Source organism: Marmota flaviventris, chromosome 12, assembly GCF_047511675.1.
Source record: "Marmota flaviventris isolate mMarFla1 chromosome 12, mMarFla1.hap1, whole genome shotgun sequence".
Classification (NCBI taxonomy): domain Eukaryota; kingdom Metazoa; phylum Chordata; class Mammalia; order Rodentia; family Sciuridae; genus Marmota; species Marmota flaviventris.
In genome coordinates, this window is record NC_092509.1 from 72,252,004 (window position 1) to 72,271,163 (window position 19,160).

The 19,160-nt window shown below is 37.9% G+C and overlaps 2 protein-coding genes across 3 annotated transcripts in view; one reads left to right on the forward strand and one right to left on the reverse strand.

Annotated features, from left to right (window-relative positions):
* Positions 1-19,160, forward strand: part of Lamb3 (laminin subunit beta 3) — a 149,837-nt gene that overhangs the window by 12,626 nt on the left and 118,051 nt on the right. The gene's annotated exons all lie outside the window — the stretch shown is intronic.
* The window catches only part of Hsd11b1 (hydroxysteroid 11-beta dehydrogenase 1), a 51,110-nt gene continuing 33,404 nt past the window's right edge, over positions 1,455-19,160 (reverse strand). The window contains exons 5-6 of one of the 2 annotated variants that reach the window (XM_027934795.2): positions 3,962-4,105; positions 1,456-2,106 (exon numbers count right to left, since the gene is read on the reverse strand). In XM_027934795.2, the coding sequence (XP_027790596.1) occupies positions 1,889-2,106; positions 3,962-4,105 (362 nt within the window). In that variant the 3' untranslated portion in view covers positions 1,456-1,888. Of the gene's footprint in view, positions 2,107-3,961; positions 4,106-19,160 lie in introns of both variants that reach the window. The other variant, XM_071600107.1, reaches the window with a different exon arrangement.

The window sequence follows — 19,160 nt, forward strand, 5'->3', positions numbered from 1 at the left end:
TTATAACTCAGTTATAATGTTGTCTCCATCCTTCATAAGAGGAATTGCCATCCTTCTTCTTCTCATTCTGAAGGGGGAGCCTCATTTCTTTAAGAAATTGAGTGGTGTTTATTTGATTGATTAGAAACTGAGATGTCTATCAGACTGCATGTTACTAGTGTGCAGTGGTGCCTGCTTGTATTTAAGCATGGTATCTAGTTGGAAACCAGACTTCATACTTTTGGTGTCTTGTCTTGCACACAGGTGTGTGGTCAGGCTTCTCTTACTGCCTTGCACTGAACATGACCTAGAGAGGACCCCTATCTAAGACTAGCCATATTCACACACTCTTTGCTCCAGCTTCTTGTGTATGTGGTTAGCTGGTTCAGTAGACTCTAATCCATGTTTTTGCCTAGGCATTTAAATTCAGAAGCAGGAAAGGGAATTTCCCCCAAAATGTCTGTGTTTCAGCATCACTTAGCAGGATCCTATGTTTGCGAGTGTTGAGCTTATGCTGGATATCTATCTATCTATCTATCTATCTATCTATCTATCTATCTATCTATCTTACTTCATATTCAATCCATCACTCTAGAACCCTTTCCATTCTTTTCCACACTGCTTGGTGCATGGGAAGTTGAACAGTATGGTCTACACCAGTTTTTTCCTTTGTTCCCCCGTTTAGCTAATGGGAAGCACTGGTCAGAGATCAAAGAGGGGGAAAGAGTGACGCTGGGGTGTCCATTCCCCCAGTTTCCTTCTTCATGGTCTTTGGTGACTACATCCCCTAGCCAATGGCACAGTTCCTGTCATGTGGCACTCTCCAAATAGGTCTCTTTATCCTGGATTCTGGTAACTGTCCTCTTGTGTCTACAGACCTTTGGGTAGAAAGAGCTATAACTAGCCCTGAGATATTACACTATTGCTTGTGATTTACCTATACTTTCCTCACACTTTTGTAAATAGTCCCCTTTTATTAGATTCTACTAAAATCATCCAACATGTGGGTGCCATCTCTCACCTATTGGGTCCTGACCAATAGAGGGCTTTTCTGAGTTGTCAGTATAGCTGATGATTTGTTTCCCATTTGGTTGTAGTCAGGTGATGCCTAGCAATGTTTATTGAATGAATGCATGACTAAGCGAGCTAGTGGTGGGATCTGAGCTCCAACCCCTTTTCTCCAAATTTCAGTATACTTTGAGAATTCTCATATAAAATACAGATGCTTAGTGGATTGTGAAAAAAAATATACCAGCCTAAGTTCTGTGACTTAAGTTTCTAGGGACGACTTTACCACTTGCGTTTGCCTGAGTGACTCATGTTCAGGTATCTTCCTTTTCAGAGGGACAATGTATAATAATATGAAGAGTATATGAAATACACAGAAATGACAAAGATATGATGCCCACTAAATAATGAGTAGGATGGTTTCTTCAATTCAGGAATAAATAAAAAATTCAGACCACAAAATAAGAGATGAACGTTGAAAAATTTCACTTATAGTTTATGGTTTGAAAGGAATCATACTGAAGAGACTCAGTTATAGCGATAAGTTTTGATTTTATAAAGTTTATGTGACCTTTATTATAATTAATATTGTATTAAGCATCATAATATTATTACATATACGAGGTAAATTGGATATAGCTACCTTGTAATTATACCTATTGTTACTATCAGTTTCACAAATGTAGGCTGAAGAGTGGTTCATGACATTTATTACAATTAAATTTCCACTGTGCACATGTTAGAGGAACTTATTCCAATTGTGAGATGTACCCTGTGACTTGCATGTCTCTGGAAGTGCTCTAGTTATCCCTCTGGGAAGATGCTTTCATGGATAGAGCTTGAAGAAATACTGGACAGAACATCCCAAGATCCCTTACCATGGCCAGTCCTAAGGGAGTTACTAGTTGTTTATAAATTTGTCAAAATTATATTTCCTTAATGCGAGAAATTCCATGATCCTCCTCCCTGGATTTCCTAGCAGGAGAGAGGTCCAGATTGATTTGTCATAGTATACTTCCTCTTTCCGCAGAGCTGCCCCTTTGATGATCTCCAGGGCACAGTCCTCCTTTGGAGCTGCGTCTGCAATGAATATCCCAGAAGTTGCCTGCATGGCTGTTTCTGTAGAATGACAAAGGAAGAGTGGGGTTATCCAAGACTAGTAGAGTCTATATGATTGAAGAACTGCAGGCAGCAATAGCTTAGCTTCCAGGGGCTATTTGCCAGTGCCTGAACCAAGAGCTGGGTATGTTTAGAGTCTGCTGGTCCTAGAGAGAACGTGGTTCTAATAGAGGCTTTGCCTCCCTGGATAGAGATTTGTGGGGTAGTTAGAGGTGATCAGTTGGAGTGCTCCTGTCTCAGGTGTTTTGGTTGGAGTGGGGGATTAATACAGGGAGCACAGAATAAGGACAGAAGTCACATGATGACCCAGCAGCTAACAGGAAGTATCAGTGAGTAAAAAGAGAGCTATAGAATGATGGCTTACTGACATGTCAAAGGAAAGATACAGCCCAGATGTTTTCTCCTTTCTTAGCATTACCCACTCTCACTGAGAAGAAATGCTACTGCTACTTTCTCTCTCCTTCCAAGTTTTCATGTCATCCTCATATAGCTTGCCTGTCTCGCCTCCTTTATTGTTTGACTGTGTGCCTCTGTCTCTCCTGTTCTAGAACTGCTACTCAATTACTCTTTAAATACAAATTCCTTTTAACATCTGATGCACATTTTGGATAAACTTGCATTTGGACTTAGAGAAAACTTGTAAAAAATTGTACCAAGTGTCCCCTTATATACCACATCCTACTTACCCTAATTGTCACATTATGCATGACTATTGTGCAATGACCAAGAATAAATATAATAAAATTAACTAAGTCACAGAACTTATTTTTTCCTAATGTCTTTTTTTGTGTTCTAGGATTATATCCAGGATTTTACCTAGTAGAAATTTCTTCTTGTTTTTTTTTTTTTTCTCCAATCTATGACAGTTCTTCAGTCTTTCCTTGTCTCTCATGACTCTGTTACTTTTGAACAGTATTGATGAGTTGCTTTGAGGAATGGCCCTCAATTTGAGTTTGTCCACTGTTCTGATTTGGGTGAGGTTATACATTCTTGGCAAGAATACTACAAAAATGATATTGTGTATGTTTCAGGACTAGTAGATACTAAGGGCTTATGTCATCAGCATGTCTTATTACTGTTTATATTATTAAGAGAAACAGTCATATAAAAGGTAAGCTGGTGCTGGGCATGGTGGCTCACATGTATATCTCAGCAGCTTGAGAGGCTGAGGCAGGAGGATCATGAATTCAAAGCCAGCCTCAGCAAAAGTGAGGCACTAAGCAACTCAGTGAGACCTTGTCTCTAAATAAAATACAAAATAGGGCTAGGGATGTGGCACAGTGGTTGAGTGCCCCTGAGTTCAATCCCTGGTAACCTGCCCCCCCCCCCAAAAAAAAAAAAGTAAGCTTGGTGTGATGGCACAGGCCTGAGATCCTAGCTACACTGGAGGCTGAAGCAGGAGGATCACAAGTTCAAGGCCAGCCTGGAAGACTTTGAGACCTTGTCTCAAAATAATAATGTAAAACAGGACTTAAGATATAGTTCAGTGGTAGAGTATCTTCCTACCAATCACAAAGCCCTGGGTTCCATTCCTAGTACCAAGAAAAAAAATATATATAATGGCCATTGAGAGTCCATGAAGGCATAAGATATTCAGGGAAGGATAAGGTGATGAATGTGGTGTCACTCAATAAACTTGGTGGTCAGAATGGAAAGGAGGGTCAGAGAGTGTAGAGACTCCACAAGTGACAGAAGGCTTCATTAAATGAGAGTACTCTGTGCTTTGTCAGTCACTGCTTCTTGTTGCATTACTCATGTGTCAGGGACTATAGTACCTCCCATTACCACCCTTGACCCACAGTGGTAAGGCAGATAGTCCAACTATTGATTATTTATTCCAGTACTTTAACTTTACCTGTGTTTATGAGGCCAAGGATACACAGAGTGATTGACACATTGACCTTGGTCACTAAATATTCTTTCCTAAGGGAAGAGAAGAACCCGTCCAGAGCAAACTTGCTTGCAGAATAAGGAGCAATCAGAGGATGAGCTGTTTTTCCTAAGTGATAGATTAAAGAAATGGGTTAATAAGGCAATTCACTTCAGTTTTGGACAGAGCTCATTTTGATTTTTGGTAGGCTTTGTAATCCCTGTGGTTCTCTTACCTCTTTGAGTTTTCTTTATCACTAAACCCTAAGTTATCCTGCTGTGTTGAATTCTGAGGGGAAAAACATCAGGGCATTAAAGGGGTAAGGTGTGGGGTGTGCTGTAAGATGGAGTTCATTGAAGAGGGATTGGTTAGATTTTTTTAAGGGTGATAAATAAACTAGGTTACAGAAGAGCTATGCAATCCCACGGCTGCTAACTAACTCTTCCACCTCTGACCCGGGTGCTGGAGATTGAAGAGCTCTCTGACAACTCGGTGACCTGTCACTGATAGTAGGAAAGTTATGTTTTACTTTTTATGTGAACGGTATAATAAATCCTTGCCTTTGGTTTTTACATGCACCTCCTGCCCTCTTTTAAAAAAAATTATTATCCTGATTCTCACTACAGTTTGGGGGAGTATTTATGAACATAAACCCCACAGGATAGCCTATTCTTTATACTCTTTCCAAGAGGAGAGAGTAGCCTGATACCAAAACCAGGCAGAGACACATCAAGGAAAGAAAATTTTAGACCAATATCCCTGATGAACATAGATGCAAAAATTCTCAATAAATTTCTGGCCACTTGCATACAAAAACATATTAAAAAAATTGTGCACCATGATCAAGTGGAGTTAATTCCAGGGATACAAGGTTGGTTCAATATACAGAAATCAATAAATAATTCATTACATTAATAGACTTAAAGACAAGAATCATATGACTATATCAATTGATGCAGAGAAAGCATTTGACAAAATATAGCATGTTTTCATGTTCAAAACACTAGAAAAGCTAGGGGTAGTAGGAACATACCTCAATGATGTAAAAGCTATCTATGCTAAACCCAAGGCCAACATCATTCTAAATGGAGAAAAATTGGAAGCATTTCCTCTAAAAACTGGAACAAGACAGAGATTCCTTATTTTTCACCACTTCTATTCAACATAGTCCTTGAAACTCTATCCAGAGCAATTAGGCAGACGAAAGAAATTAAAGGGATACAAATAGAAAAGAACTCAAACTATCATTGTTTGCTGATGAAATGATTCTATACTTAGAGGATCCAAAAAACTCCACCAGAAAACTTCTAGAATTAATTAATGAATTCAACAAAGTAGCAGGATATAAAATCAAAACCCATAAAACAAATGCATTTCTATTCATTTGTGATGAATCCTCTGAAAGAGAAATTAGGAAAACTACCCCATTCACAATAGCCTCCAAACAAGCAAACAAACAAACAAACTTGGGAATCAACTTAACAAAAGAAGTGAAAGACCTCTACAATGAAAACTACAGAACACTAAAGAAAGAAATTGAAGAAGACCTTAGAAGATGGAAAGATCTCCCACGGTCTTGGATAAGCAAAATTAACATTGTAGAAATGGCCATACTACCCAAAGCACTATACAGATTCAATGCGATTCCAATTAAAATGCCATTGTAATTCCTTATAGAAATAGAAAAAGCAATCATGAAATTCATTTGGAAAAATAAGAGACCCAGAATAACCACAGTAATCTTTAGCAAAAAGAGTGAAGCAGGAGGTATCACAATATCATCAGAATACCTCAAACTATAGTAACAAAAACAGCATGGTACTGGTACAAAAATAGACATGTAGACCATTGGTACAGAATAGAAGACACAGACAAACCCACAAAGATACAGTTATCTCATATTAGACAAAGGCACCAAAAACATATATTGGAGAAAAGATAGCCTCTTTAACAAATAGTACTGGGAGAACTAGAAATCTATATGCAGCAAAATGAAAATAAATCCCTATCTCTCACCAGGCACAGAACTCAATTCAGAGTGGATCAAGGACCTAGGAATTAGTCCAGAGACCCTGTGCCTAAAAGAGGAAAAAGTAGGACCAAACCAAATCTTTATCACGTTGGATTGGGCCCTGACTTCCTTAACAAGACTCCTAAAGCACAAGAAATAAAATCAAGAATTAATAAATGGGATGGACTCAAACTAAAAATCTTCTTCTCAGCAAAAGAAACAAATAATGTGTTGAAGAGAGAGCCTACATTTTGGTAGAAAATTTTTGCCATACACATGTCAGATAGAGCACTAATCTCCAGGATATATAAAGGACTCAAAAAACTTAACACACACACACACAAACAACAACAACAACAACAACAAACAATCCAATCAATAAATGGGCTAAAGAGCTGAACAGATACTTCTCAGAAGAAGATATATATTCAATCAAGAAATATATGAAAAAAATGTTCAACATCTCTAGTAATTAGAGAAATGCAAATCAAAACTACTCTAAGATTTCATCTCACTCCAGTCAGAATGGCAGTTATCAAGAATACAGACAACAATAAATGTTGGTAAGGTGGGGGAAAAGGCACACTCATACATTGCTGGTGGGACTGCAAATTGGTGCAACCAATATGGAAAGCAGTATGGAGATTCCTTAGAAAACCTAGAATGGAACCATCATTTGACCCAGCTATCCCACTCCTTGGTCTATACCCAAAGGACTTAAAATCAGCATAATATAGTAATACATCCACATCAATGTTTACAGCAGCTCAATTCACAATAGCTAAACTGTGGAAGCAACTTAGATGCCCTTCAATAGATGAATGGATAAAGAAACTGTGGTACATATATACCCAATGGAATATTACTCAGCATTAAAAGAGAATAAAATTATGGCATTTGCAGGTAAATGGATGGAGTTGGAGAATATCATGCTAAGCAAAGTAAGCCAATTCCCCCAAAACCAAAGGCTGGATATTCTCTCTGATAAGTGGGTGCTGATCCATAACAGGGGACGGAGCATGAGAAAAATGGAGGAACTTTGGGCAAGGGGATGGAGGGGTGAAGAGGGAATATGGGGGCAGGAAAGACGGTGGAATGAGATGGACATCATTACCCTAGCTACATGTATGCCTGCACTTATGGTCATACATGTGTACACATCGTGCACAACCAGAGAAATGAAAAGTGTGCTGCAGTTGTGTACAATGAATCAAAATGCATTCTGCTGTCATGTAGACCTAATTAAAATAAATAAATTTTAAAAAGAGGAGAGAGTAGAAGTGAACTGAGATCTTATACTCTTTTCTGAACATTGTTAGAACAACTATTTTAAAAACCTCTATATTTTAAAGTATAATGTAGTTGTGTGCCAAATCAGTGAAGAAAGGATTGTTTATTCAATAAAGATAATGGAAAAGTTGTTTAGCTAATTTTAAACAAATAAAATTAATTCTTTATTTATAGCATGTATAAAAAAATTAGGTGGAAAATCATGGCAGACAGTGTTGCCTTCCCAAAATTCATTCCCCTTTCTTTAATAAAAGAATTTGATTTTGTTCAGGGTGGCAATATGCTCAGAGGAAAATATCATTTCTTCAAGATTCCTTGCTCTAGTTGGCTACATGATATAGTTCTGGCCAATGAGAAATCTAACAAATAGGGTATCCAGGAAAGATACTGACTTCTCAGTAAAATAGATGGGTTCAGATGACATGCAGCTTTCATATTTTGCTTTCTTTTTCTTTTTAAATAAACTTCATAGGTGATGTGTATTGTAGCATTCATTTTGTGAGCATTAGGAAAAGCTTAATATTAAGGATAGTGGAACAGAAATGTGGAGTGAGCCTGGATTCTTGAAGACCTCAGAAGTCTACCCAAACAGCCCTGAACTTATTACCTCAGAAGAAGGTACCCCTATGTTTTTTAACTCTGGATTTTTTAGTGGTGCATTATAATTATAAATAATAGTGGATTTGTTGTTATATATTTGCATACAATATAACAATATAATTTGGTCAGTTTACTTCCCCTTTCCCTCCTTTTCTCAGGCCCCCTTCCATTCTTCTGCTGGTCTCCCTTCTATTTTCATGAGATCTCCTCCCATCTTTTTATTATTTTTTTTTTTTCCATTTTCCTCCTCTCTGACTACATTCGAGTCTTGACTTTTTGGTTTTGGCTTATTTTGCTTAATATAATGTTCTCAAGTTCTGTCCATTTCCCTGAAAATGATATTATTTCATTCTTCTTTATTGTCAAATAAAACTCCATTGTGTGTGTGTGTGTGTGTGTGTGTGTGTGTGTATCACATTTTATTCATCCATTAATCTATTGATGAAAACACCTAGGCTGGTTCAATAATTTGGCTATTGTGAGTTGTGCTTCTATAAACATGGGTATGCATGTATTGCTATAATATGATGATTTTAATTCTTAAGGATAAATACTGAGGTGTGGAATAGCTGGGTCCATATTTGGTGGTTCCATTTCTAGTCTCTTGAGGAACCTCCATGTGGATTTTCACAATAGTTGGTACTGATTTATAATCTTACCGACAGTGTAAAAGCATGGGACCCCTATTTGTTAAAGCACTATAAGTAGGGTTGGAATACAGCAGATTACAAATTCTGACTGACACAAAAATAATTCAATTACAGGAAAAAGATAATACAGGGGGCTGGGGTTGTGGCCCAGCAGTAGCGCACTTGCCTAGCATGCATGAGGCACTGGGTTCGATTCTCAGCACCACATACAAATAAATAAAATAAAGGTCCATCAACAACTTAAAAAATATTTTTAAAAAGAATAATATAGGTGAATATTTACTAAATCCTTGGTTATAAAAGATCATTCTAATATAAAAGTAAAAAATATGTAAAGTCATTGAATATTTGATCTTACAAAAAGTAAAACTCCTATATGTCAAAACAATAGTATAATAATATCAGTATAAAGGGAAAATAAACAATAAACTAAAAAACCAGCTTTCTGAGACACTTCAAGAAAATTCTCCTCAAGTCTTATTGGTCTGAAATGGCCTAAATCCTCAATATGTTAAGAGTTTTTACAAATAAAACATAAAAATCTATATTTTTAGAAAATTAGTCCAACTCCATCTCAGTTATGAGAATTGCGTTGGGATGACTCACAGCCAAGTTCTGGGAATGGGTATGTGACATAGGGTGTCTATATAGAGAATCTGATACCACCAGTTTACTTGTTAGTCCAGGGCTGGGCCAATGATTTCAGCAAGGCTGCAGAACACTTTGGTGGTTGCTTAACCAGCATTTAGTTTTCTTTATTTTTTTTTTTTTATTCTTGAACAGAATCCCAATTGAACTCATGTTTCTATTGTTGCAAATAGTACTCTATTATATATTGAATATCCTCTCAATATATATTCGGCCCTTCTTCTATACTAGTAGAACCCAGATTTGTATCTGGACTCATAGTTATCTGGAATTAAGTCTACATTTTGTAGCTTCCCTGAGTCAGATTTTGCTAAGTGACTAAGTTCTGTCCAATGGTATGTAGGCAGAAAAGCATTATGTAACTTTCAAGATATATCCTTAGAGGAGAAGTCAGTCTATGTCTTTGCACTCCTTTGTCCTTGGTGTCTGAAAGTGGATATGATGGCTGTCGCTGCAAAGCAATCTTGGTCCATGTTGAGGATGGCAAAGCGTTGAGATAGAAGGAGAAAGCCTGGGTGACTTTGCTGCCATATCAGTATATGGCCTTCAAACTTGATTTACCTTCTAGCTTGTTAAATCCCCTGTTATTTTAATTTTCTGCATTGGGGAGATGAATTTGATCTTTATTTATAGCTCTCTTCACTTCTACACAGTCCACGTGTCAAAAGAAATCTCACACCATCTCTAACTCTACATGTAAGCTTGCACAATATATTTACTCTCATCCTTTTTTACTAATTATTGATACAGGAATGGGCCTGCGGCCCATTTCAGACTAATAAGACTTGAGGAGAATTTTCTTGGAGTGTCTCAGAAAGCTGTTTTTCTTCTGGTAGTTTTTTTGAGAGTAATAATCCTCTTTCTGTTCTGATAGACGTTTTGTGCATGGATATGGGTATAGAGCTATTTTAGCTAGCTTACTGTCAGGCTGAGGATGAAGTCACATGGAAGAGAGCAGAGCCAAAGAAATCATGGTAACACTGAACATGAGTCAAGTCAACTATGAAGCCCACCCCACATCTGAATTTCCAGTTACATCAATAATTTTCCTTATTGTTTAAGTAAAAAAAAAAAATAGATCCAAGTGATTTATAGGAATAGCATAGTGGTTAAAAGTATGAGCTTTAGAGTCAAATGACCTGGGTATGAATCCCAAGTATGCCAGTTCTTAGCTAGAGTATGTGGACAATAATATTACCAAGCTGAATACTCCATGTAACATACTTAGCACAAACTCTGGCACATAGAAAGCATTCAGAGAACACTATTATTGTTAGCAGCATTAGTATTCAAATTGGTGAGAAAAATATGAGCTATTAAAAAATAATGTTGTGACAAATAACTGGTTGCTTGGAAGAAAGAAAAAAATGCCATTCTAATAAATTCAAAATTACATTAGAGAATATATATGGAAAGTAAAATAAAAAGATATGGGTGAATTTATCATCTGAAGCTAAGAGATATTTTTAAAGCATAAAATAAAAAACACGCGCAATGAAGGAAGATTTGAAATAGGTTTGAATATATAAAATTTAAAAAGATTCAGTGTACGAGAAATGCATACCATTGCCCTACTATACCCATCCCCTTCAAAGAGACATTTTCCTAAACTCAGAAGGTCATTTCAGTAATAGGTAATGTGCATACTGGCTTGACCCACATCATGGTCTCTCTCTTAAAAAAATGAAATAAATGATAAAAGCTCTAATTGCTGCTGTTGGATTTTGAAAAAAGTTATATAAGTTTGGGACTTGGGTACATGTTTTGAGTCATGGAAAGGGAAAATCAGCAGAGACAAATAACCTGAAGAAATACGGGGCAAATGTAACCACAAAAGTTGGAGCTGAATAGGAGCTAATTTTTTTTTTTTTTTTTTAGCTCTTATGCGTCAGTCTAAAGTTCAAAGGCTAAATAATTGCATAAAGTTGTAAGATTAGTGAATGGGAAAATAAGAATTCAAGTTTGACTCTAGTGGTCTAGTGGTCGACACTTTCTTTTTTTTTTTTTTTTAGGTACTGGGGATTAATCCCAGGGGTGCTTAACCACCAAGCCATATCCCCAGAATATTTTATTTAGAGACAGGGACTCAATGAGTTGCTTAGTGTCTTGCTTTTGCTGAGGCTGGATTTGAACTTGTGATCCTCCTGCCTCAGCTTCCCCGTGTCTGGGGTAGTAGATACTTTCAAGCACTGTGTGGTATTTTCTCTATTAAAGCCATTGTTTTTTGTATGATCGTTTTCCAGGAGCCATATGTCAAATCTGCCTCTTCCTGTGTTGGTAAGGATTCTCTCTGCTTTGACAAACAAGGCCAAAATAGGCAAAATTTATGAACAGTAGTATTATTTCCTCTTTTAAATTGACATATGAGGGTACCCATAAATAGATAGGCTAGTCATTTCTAGTTCCTTTATAAGTTTCCTAATACCACAAACTTGATGGCTTGAGACAACAGAAATTTATTCTCTCACAGTTCTGGAGGACAAGCCAGGCATGGTGGCATTACACCTTTAATCCCAGTGACGTGGGAACCTGAGGCAGGAGAATTTTGCAAGTTCAAAGCCAGCCTCAGCAATTTAGAGAGGCCTTAAGCAACTTAGTGAGATCCTGTCTCAAAATAAACATAAAATAAAAGGACTGGGATGTGGCTCAGTGTTTAAGCACTCTTGGGTCCAATCCCTGGTACCAACAATAACAATAACAACAACAAAACAACAACCAAACATACAACCTCTTCCCCAAAACAAACAAACAGAAAACTCCCCAAACTCCAAAATCAGTTCTGGAAGCTATAATTCCAAAAGTAAGTTATCAGCATGAACATTTTCTCTCCAAGGGCTCTTAGATGGAACCCTTCTTTGTCTCTTCTCATGTCTGCTAGCAATCTTTGGTGTTCCTTGGCTTGTAGATGCTGCACTCTGAATGCTACCTCCATCTTCACATCTCTTTTTCCTCTGTGCCTTCTCATTTTCTGTCTGTCTTTTTTAGTCTTCCTATAAGGACACTTGCCATTGCATGTTCTCCCAGTCAGATAATCCAGAATGATTTCATGTTCAGATCTTAATTACATCCACAAGGATACTTGTCTGTGTAGGGTCACATTCATAGGGTCCAGGTGGACATGTCTTTGGGGGTTACACTTTTGTAGTTTACTATACCCTCCTTAATGGTGATAAAGATATTGACAGTGTTATTTAATGTGTTTGTTCAGGTGGGAACAGAGATGCAGAAGCAGGAGACTATGAGAAGTCCTAATCCGAATTCCTGTAGTGGTGATTTTTTTTACCATTTTTGGGAGCTCAGTGCATTCCATTTCCCATCCTTAATTGAACCTTTTACTCAAGGTACAAAGAAGGGTCCTAAATGGTTTTTCAGGAAAAAAAAGGAGAGGAAGGTGAGAGGAAGGGAAAAAAGAAGGGAGAAAGTTAGGAAAGGAGAGAAAGACATGGCAGAAAACTTCCTGAAAAATCCATAACATAGATACATGGTTTAAAAAAAGTATGAAACTTATCAGGCAAGGGTCAAGTCCAGATGAAGATTGTTGAAAAATTGTTAGCTTTTATTATGAAGATTATGCATGAGGTACACTATAATACAACTAATTATGGCTGCAACTGTCATTGGTTTTCATTATAACTATATTTCATCTCTCAAAGTTCATGACCTGCTATTGATCTGCAAATCTTTAAACCAATATTTCTTAAATTCAGTGCACATAAGGACCTTGTGTGGGGCCTGTTAATGTACAAATTGGGGCCTGCTCTCTGCCTTGATTTTTCTAGTCTGTGTTCTGGACTGGCAGCTATGCTGAAGTGTTTGGTAGAAAAAAGTGGCTTTATCATAAACTGCATTTATTGTGAGTTTTGAGAGGGGGTGTGAGGGCACAAAGACATGACAGCATAAGCTTTTTGGACCTAGTCTAGGAATTCCCAGGAGAAATGGGGAGGGAATGTATTTGGAAGAGGCTCAAGTCCCACAGTATCAACTGAGTGAGCTGTCACTGAACTATTAGTTACTAAATCTCTTTAAAGCCCAAACTAATATGGGGTGGGAAGACATTTTTCCAAATCTAAACTGGCTGTTCAGGTGAAGATGGACACCAACTCACCAGGAAACTCTGCCTAAAGGAGGCAAGCTCTGAACTCTACTTTGATGAAGGAAGTGAAGAAAGGATCAGGAAGGTGGGGAAATGGTTTATACAAAGATGAAGGGCTGGGGCTGGGATGGTGGCTCAGCAGTGGAATGCTCGCCTAGCATGGGCGGGACCTGGGTTCGATCCTCAGCACCACATAAAAAATAAAGGCATTGTGTTGTGTCCATCTACACCTAAAAAAATAAATATTAAAAAAAGATAAAGGACTACTTGTACATTGCTGGTGGATCTACAAATTGTTGTAACCATTCTGGAAAGCAGTATAGAGATTCGTCAGAAAACTTGGAATGGAACCAACATTTGACCCAGTAATCCTACTTCTTGATATGTACCCAAAGGATTTAAAATCAGCATACTAGAGTGACACAATCATATCAATGTTTATAGCAGCTCAATTCATAATAGATAAGCTATGGGATCAACCAAGGTACACTTCAACAGATGAATAGGTAAAGAAAATGTGATATATATATATAAAATGTAACATTACTCAGCCTTAAAGAAGAATGAAATTATGGCATTTTCTGGAAAACGAATGGAATTGGAGATTCCATTAGATCAACACATTCCATTAGATTAACACATAGGTAGACATTTTAACTACTGAAGTGAGTTCATTCTTGAGATGGGAGCAGCATCTTTTTTTTGTTTCATGCTAAATGAAATAAGCCAGTCCCCAAAAACCAAAGGCTGAATATTCTCTCTGATATGGAGATACTGACCCATAATAGGCAGAGGGGAGAGAAGGGAAGTTCGCCAGACTGGACAAGGGGAAGTGATGGGGGGATAAGAATGGGAAAGACAGTAGAATGAATCAGACATAACTTTCCTATATTCATATATGAATGTGGCCAGTGTAACTCCACATCATGTACAACCACAAAAATGGAAAGTTATACTCCATGTATGTGATGTCAAAATACATTTTACTGTCATGTATAACAAAAAGAACAAATTTAAAAAAAAGAAAGTTGCTAACACGCCAAGAAGAAAGTCATTAGCATTTTCCACACAACCATTCACTATCAGAAGTAAAAATTTTGTCATTTTATATTTTAATATTCGTTAAAAAAAGATTAGGGGCAAGGCCAAATGAGGCTGTGAGAAGCTAGTAGGACTAGAAAAATAATAGCCAAGTTCATCATGTTTTCTCCTTTATGAAAGTACAGCCTTATAAGTATCTACTTAAAGCTCTTTGGCCAGATACGTTATGAAATTCAGAACTATTTTTGGATTTAGAAGGGAGTATGTTGGGAGGCATCCTGTAAACAAACACATTATAATTTCTGCATTTAAACATTTTGAAAATTCACAGAGATTTTTTAAAAAGGCCTTGCTTTACCAGGCATGGGGGTACTCATCTGTAATTCCAGCTGCTCTGGAGGCTGAGACAGGAGGATTACAAGGTCCAGATCAATCTGGGCAACTTAATGAGACTGTCTTAAAAAAAAATTAAAAAGGAATGGGGGTGAAGTTTAGTGCTTCCTTAGCCTGCATTAGGCTCTGGGTTGAATACCCAGTACTGCCAAAAAAAAAAAAAAAAAAAAAAAAGAAAACAAACAAACAAACACCAAACAAACAAAAAACAAAACAAAACAAAACAAAAAAACCCAAACCAAAAAAGCTTTGCCTCAATTCAGCTTAAATTAATTATGTAAAGTTATTATGAAAGTAAAATTCTTAGTTTTAAGATTTCTTTTTTCTTTTCTTGCCCTCATGGGTTTTGGGATTTGGGGATTTTGGAATTTCAGATAAAGACTGTGAATTGGTCCAGACTCATTAAAGGAATGCTGGAACATATTAAAAAGAGAAAAAAAAATCTCTCAGGTTCATACCATTCTAGCCAACATCAGTGCATGTAATTAAAATCTGTTTCCTCTTCACAGATACTGTTCTTATACATTTTTTATCACATAATGCCAATTAGTTTGTGTGAGGAAACCTATGCTTTTGGTTCTATGTATAATATATTTAGAAGTTTCAGAAAGCTGTAAATAGCAAAGCCCTCTAAAAATCCAGATTTTTATTGTTTTAAAAAACGTTTTGTGAGTGAAAAGACCTGGTCAAAGTGAAATAAACAACATGCAGCAAGTTGTTAAAATTTGACTTTTTCTGCTCTAGTTTCATCTGAGTTCAAAGGCTAAGAACACCAGTAATTGGCAAATGCCTTCTTATTCTATTTGTACACTTGCACGGGACACAGTAATGCAAACAAATAAGTAAACACGCAAAATCAAAAAATTGGTTTGCAACACTTAAACCCTCAACCACCCCAGGGGAATCAAGGGGTTGAAGTTGAGGTCAGAGAGGATGGGAGTCAGAGAGAAGGAATTAGCAATGTCTCATTGATCTTCCAAGAAAGGGTAGGGGCTTCTCCTCATGTCAATTCTTGATTCTGCAATCTGTAAGAGGAACTTTAAAGAGACCTTTGAGAACCTGACTCCAGGAGTCTGAGGGACACGGAGAAGAACTGGGAGTTGACCCAAATTGAGAGACTGCAAGTGCAAATTGCGTTGTACACAGGAAACTTTCTCCTGTGTGTGGGCTGAAATGTAGTCTTCACTCTGCTCACCACCCTATGGGCCTCCTCCCAGGGCTCATCCCTTCTCTCCTGGGGCCATTTTCAATCTAGTCCAAAAGGACATCTTGAAATGTGATTGTGTTTTCCCTGTATTTTCTGAGGGAAATAACATAAACAACTCCTGTCAAATGTCAGAAAGAACTACTAATAAATAGTCCATACTCCATGAGGGACCTCCAAAGAACCTGTGAAAGGAATGGATTTGATCATCCACCCCATGATCAGAAAGGGTAAGTTCTCAACCTCTGCCAGGACCAGAGACCAAAGCTCTACTTGCCCAGTTCTAGCCAAGGAAGACTTTTCCTACTTCTATTTTTTCTTCTCTGCATCCTCCCTTTTCCTTTGGCCTAAGAAAGGCTAGAGGGAACCTGATGAGTAAAGAGGAGATCTGAGAAGGAGGAAAAGCTGAACACATTTCTCTTTCCTACTTGGGTTTCTTACCAAGAACAGGTTCCAGCTTTATATGGGGAGAAGCTTTTGTTAAAAAGTTAGATTACAGGGCTGGGGTTATAGCTCGGTAGCAGAGTGCTTGCTTAGCACGTGTGAGGACATGATCCTCAACACCACATAAAAGAAATAAACAAATAGAATAAAGGCATGCTATCCATCTTCAACTACAAAAAATAAAAAAATAAAAGTTAGATTAACACATGGTTAGACATTTTAACTACTGAAGTGAGTTCATTCTTGAGATGGGAGTAGCATCTTTTATTGTCCCCGAATGACCAGAAAAATGTTGCTATCTGCCCTAGATCACACTGGTCCAGAGAAGAGCAGGTTCTCATGGAGCAGGTTTGGACAGGCAGTGGGAGGAAAGGATCATGATTTTTTTTTCTGATGAAATCCTACAAGGTCTACTTATCCAGCTACCAGTTAAAAAAAATTCTGCCAGAGTGAGCTTCATTAAATAAAATTAATCAGTGAATAAGTGTACTATAATAATATGTAACCATAAAAAAGTGAGGTGATTAGAAGCCTAAATGCCTGTGCCCAAGGTCAACTTTTGGTTTATTTGCAGAGAATGGAGTCATTGCAGTAAAATAGATAGATGGCAGTTAGCTTTCTCTTCTGGGAATTTTTAGACCACAAAGAAACAGAGCTATGGGGACCATATTTTCTGAAGCAAAATGTGGAATGAGGAGTCTGACACGTATGAGTGTAGACGTGGTGATAAATAGGACAGAATGTTTGCAATTAGCTCTGTCCCAGAAACGCTGGGACTTAGCCACTGTAGAAACAGCAAGAGCCAGAGAGCTGGCAAGAAAGTTATGCACTGGGGCTTGTTAGCTGAGCTGAAGAGGTCAAAGGGAGGCTTTGGTGCTTTTGTTCATCTTCTCCCCACCCTCCATCCTCAACTGTTTTGCTGAGATTTTAAAATGATTTCCATTTCAAAGGCGTATTTTTAGCTGCTTTAACTGAATGCTCAGAAGAAAGTGTAAAGGATTGAAAAAGCTTCATTTCTGCCTTCCTCCAGACTTTTAGAGTGATCCCAGGCAAATGAGCCACATCCTCTATTGAGTGAGCACCAATTTGAGGATCAACATGCTTCCATGGCTTTGAGGCTGGATACACATCCTGGATCCCGCCCCACATTTCTTTATGGCTCTTTCTAAAAAATCTGTCCTTAAAGCCTCATCTCTGTAGTGTTTTGGGTTGAGTCAAGTTCTAAAGATAAATCCATCTGCCTTCTCCAGGCTCTGGAGCACCTGAGGTGTCATCGTTAAGTGTTAAGACAACTTTACAATCCAGGGATAATTGAAGCAACGGAGATGGATGGAATTGCCCAGGAAGAGTGTTGAGTGGACAGAGAAGTGGGTTTAGGATAGAAGAATCCCCAGGGAAACCAACAATTAAGGTTGGGGAGATGAAGAGAACCCTAAAAGAGATTAGTAGACCTGACAGAGGAAATCCAGGGGAATGTTTTGGCTGAAGACAAGGGAGGAGTACATGGTGTCGTAATAATACAAAATGTTCCAGAGATAAGTTTGATAAAACCTATTACCAAAATTTACAAGATAACTTTTGCAAGAACATTTCCAGGCTGGTATGGGACCTATGTGTAACAGAATGTGAAATGTGGTTCCTCCTATTGCCCTAGAATATCAGCACCTCTCTGAAGGCAAAAATAAAGGGATAGATTTGAAGAGTCTTCAGAGTCGAAGGGTGGGCCCAAACCAGTCCTACCAACATTACCTAACCATCCATGGCCAGCCTAAATAGTGCATGGAGGGGGAAGATAGTCAGTGTCTGTATGTCTGTCTACCAAGACTTAGAGGAAGCAGTTGCATCTCCCTGAGCTCAAACCACATGATAAATACTTCAAAAACATTATCTGGAGAACTTTTCAAGTGTCCCCTGTAGTTCCAAAACTGGTGTTTGACTAACATCTGGAAGTCTAAAGGCAACCCTGAGGACAAAGCTGAGTATATTGTGGGATCAATTATGTCTAGGAATGGCATTCTTCCCGGAGACCAAATGTGGATCCTGTGGTAGAGGGCTGGGCTGGAGCACCTGCTCAGGGATGGTGGAATGGACAGGATCAAGAACATGGGGCTGATCAAAGCCCTGGAGCTGAGAAGAAGGCCAAACCTAGAGGAGGTACTTCTCTCCCCTAGGAAACTGGTATCGGGATGACTGTGTCTCCTGCAGGTGATCTCTAGAGAATTCATGACAAAGCCCCACCAAATATACTTTCATATCTCCTCTAAGTCACTAGACACCTAGGATGGGGAATTTTTTTTTTAATAATTGCAAAATTTGAAAGATTAGTACACATGACCTATATTTATTTTTTTTTCTTTTTTCCCCATGAGCCCTTTGAGGGTAATTGCTGTAATTGAGGTCACTGCTGACCTCATATCCTATCACCCTTGAGTGCTTTAGTGTCCACGTCTTACACATAGGGACATTGTTGTACATAAGCACAACATAATAATCAAAATGAGGAAAGTAATTCATTAGTTTCTTAGGATTGTTATAGTAATTTTTGGAAAACCGACTGCTTAAGATAAGAGAAATTTATTCTCTCACAATTCTGGAGTTAAGTAGTGTGAAATCCAGGTATTGGCAGGGTCATGCTCCAGGGGAGGATCTTTCCTTGCTGTTAGCTTTCCTAAGGATTTATCACTTTGCTCTAATCTGTGCCTGTGGCCTTCTCCCCTCTATTTCTTCTCCTTCCCTTTTATAAGAATACTTGCCATTGGATTTAGCACCCACTTAGGTAATCCAGAATGATCTCATCTCAAGATCCTTAG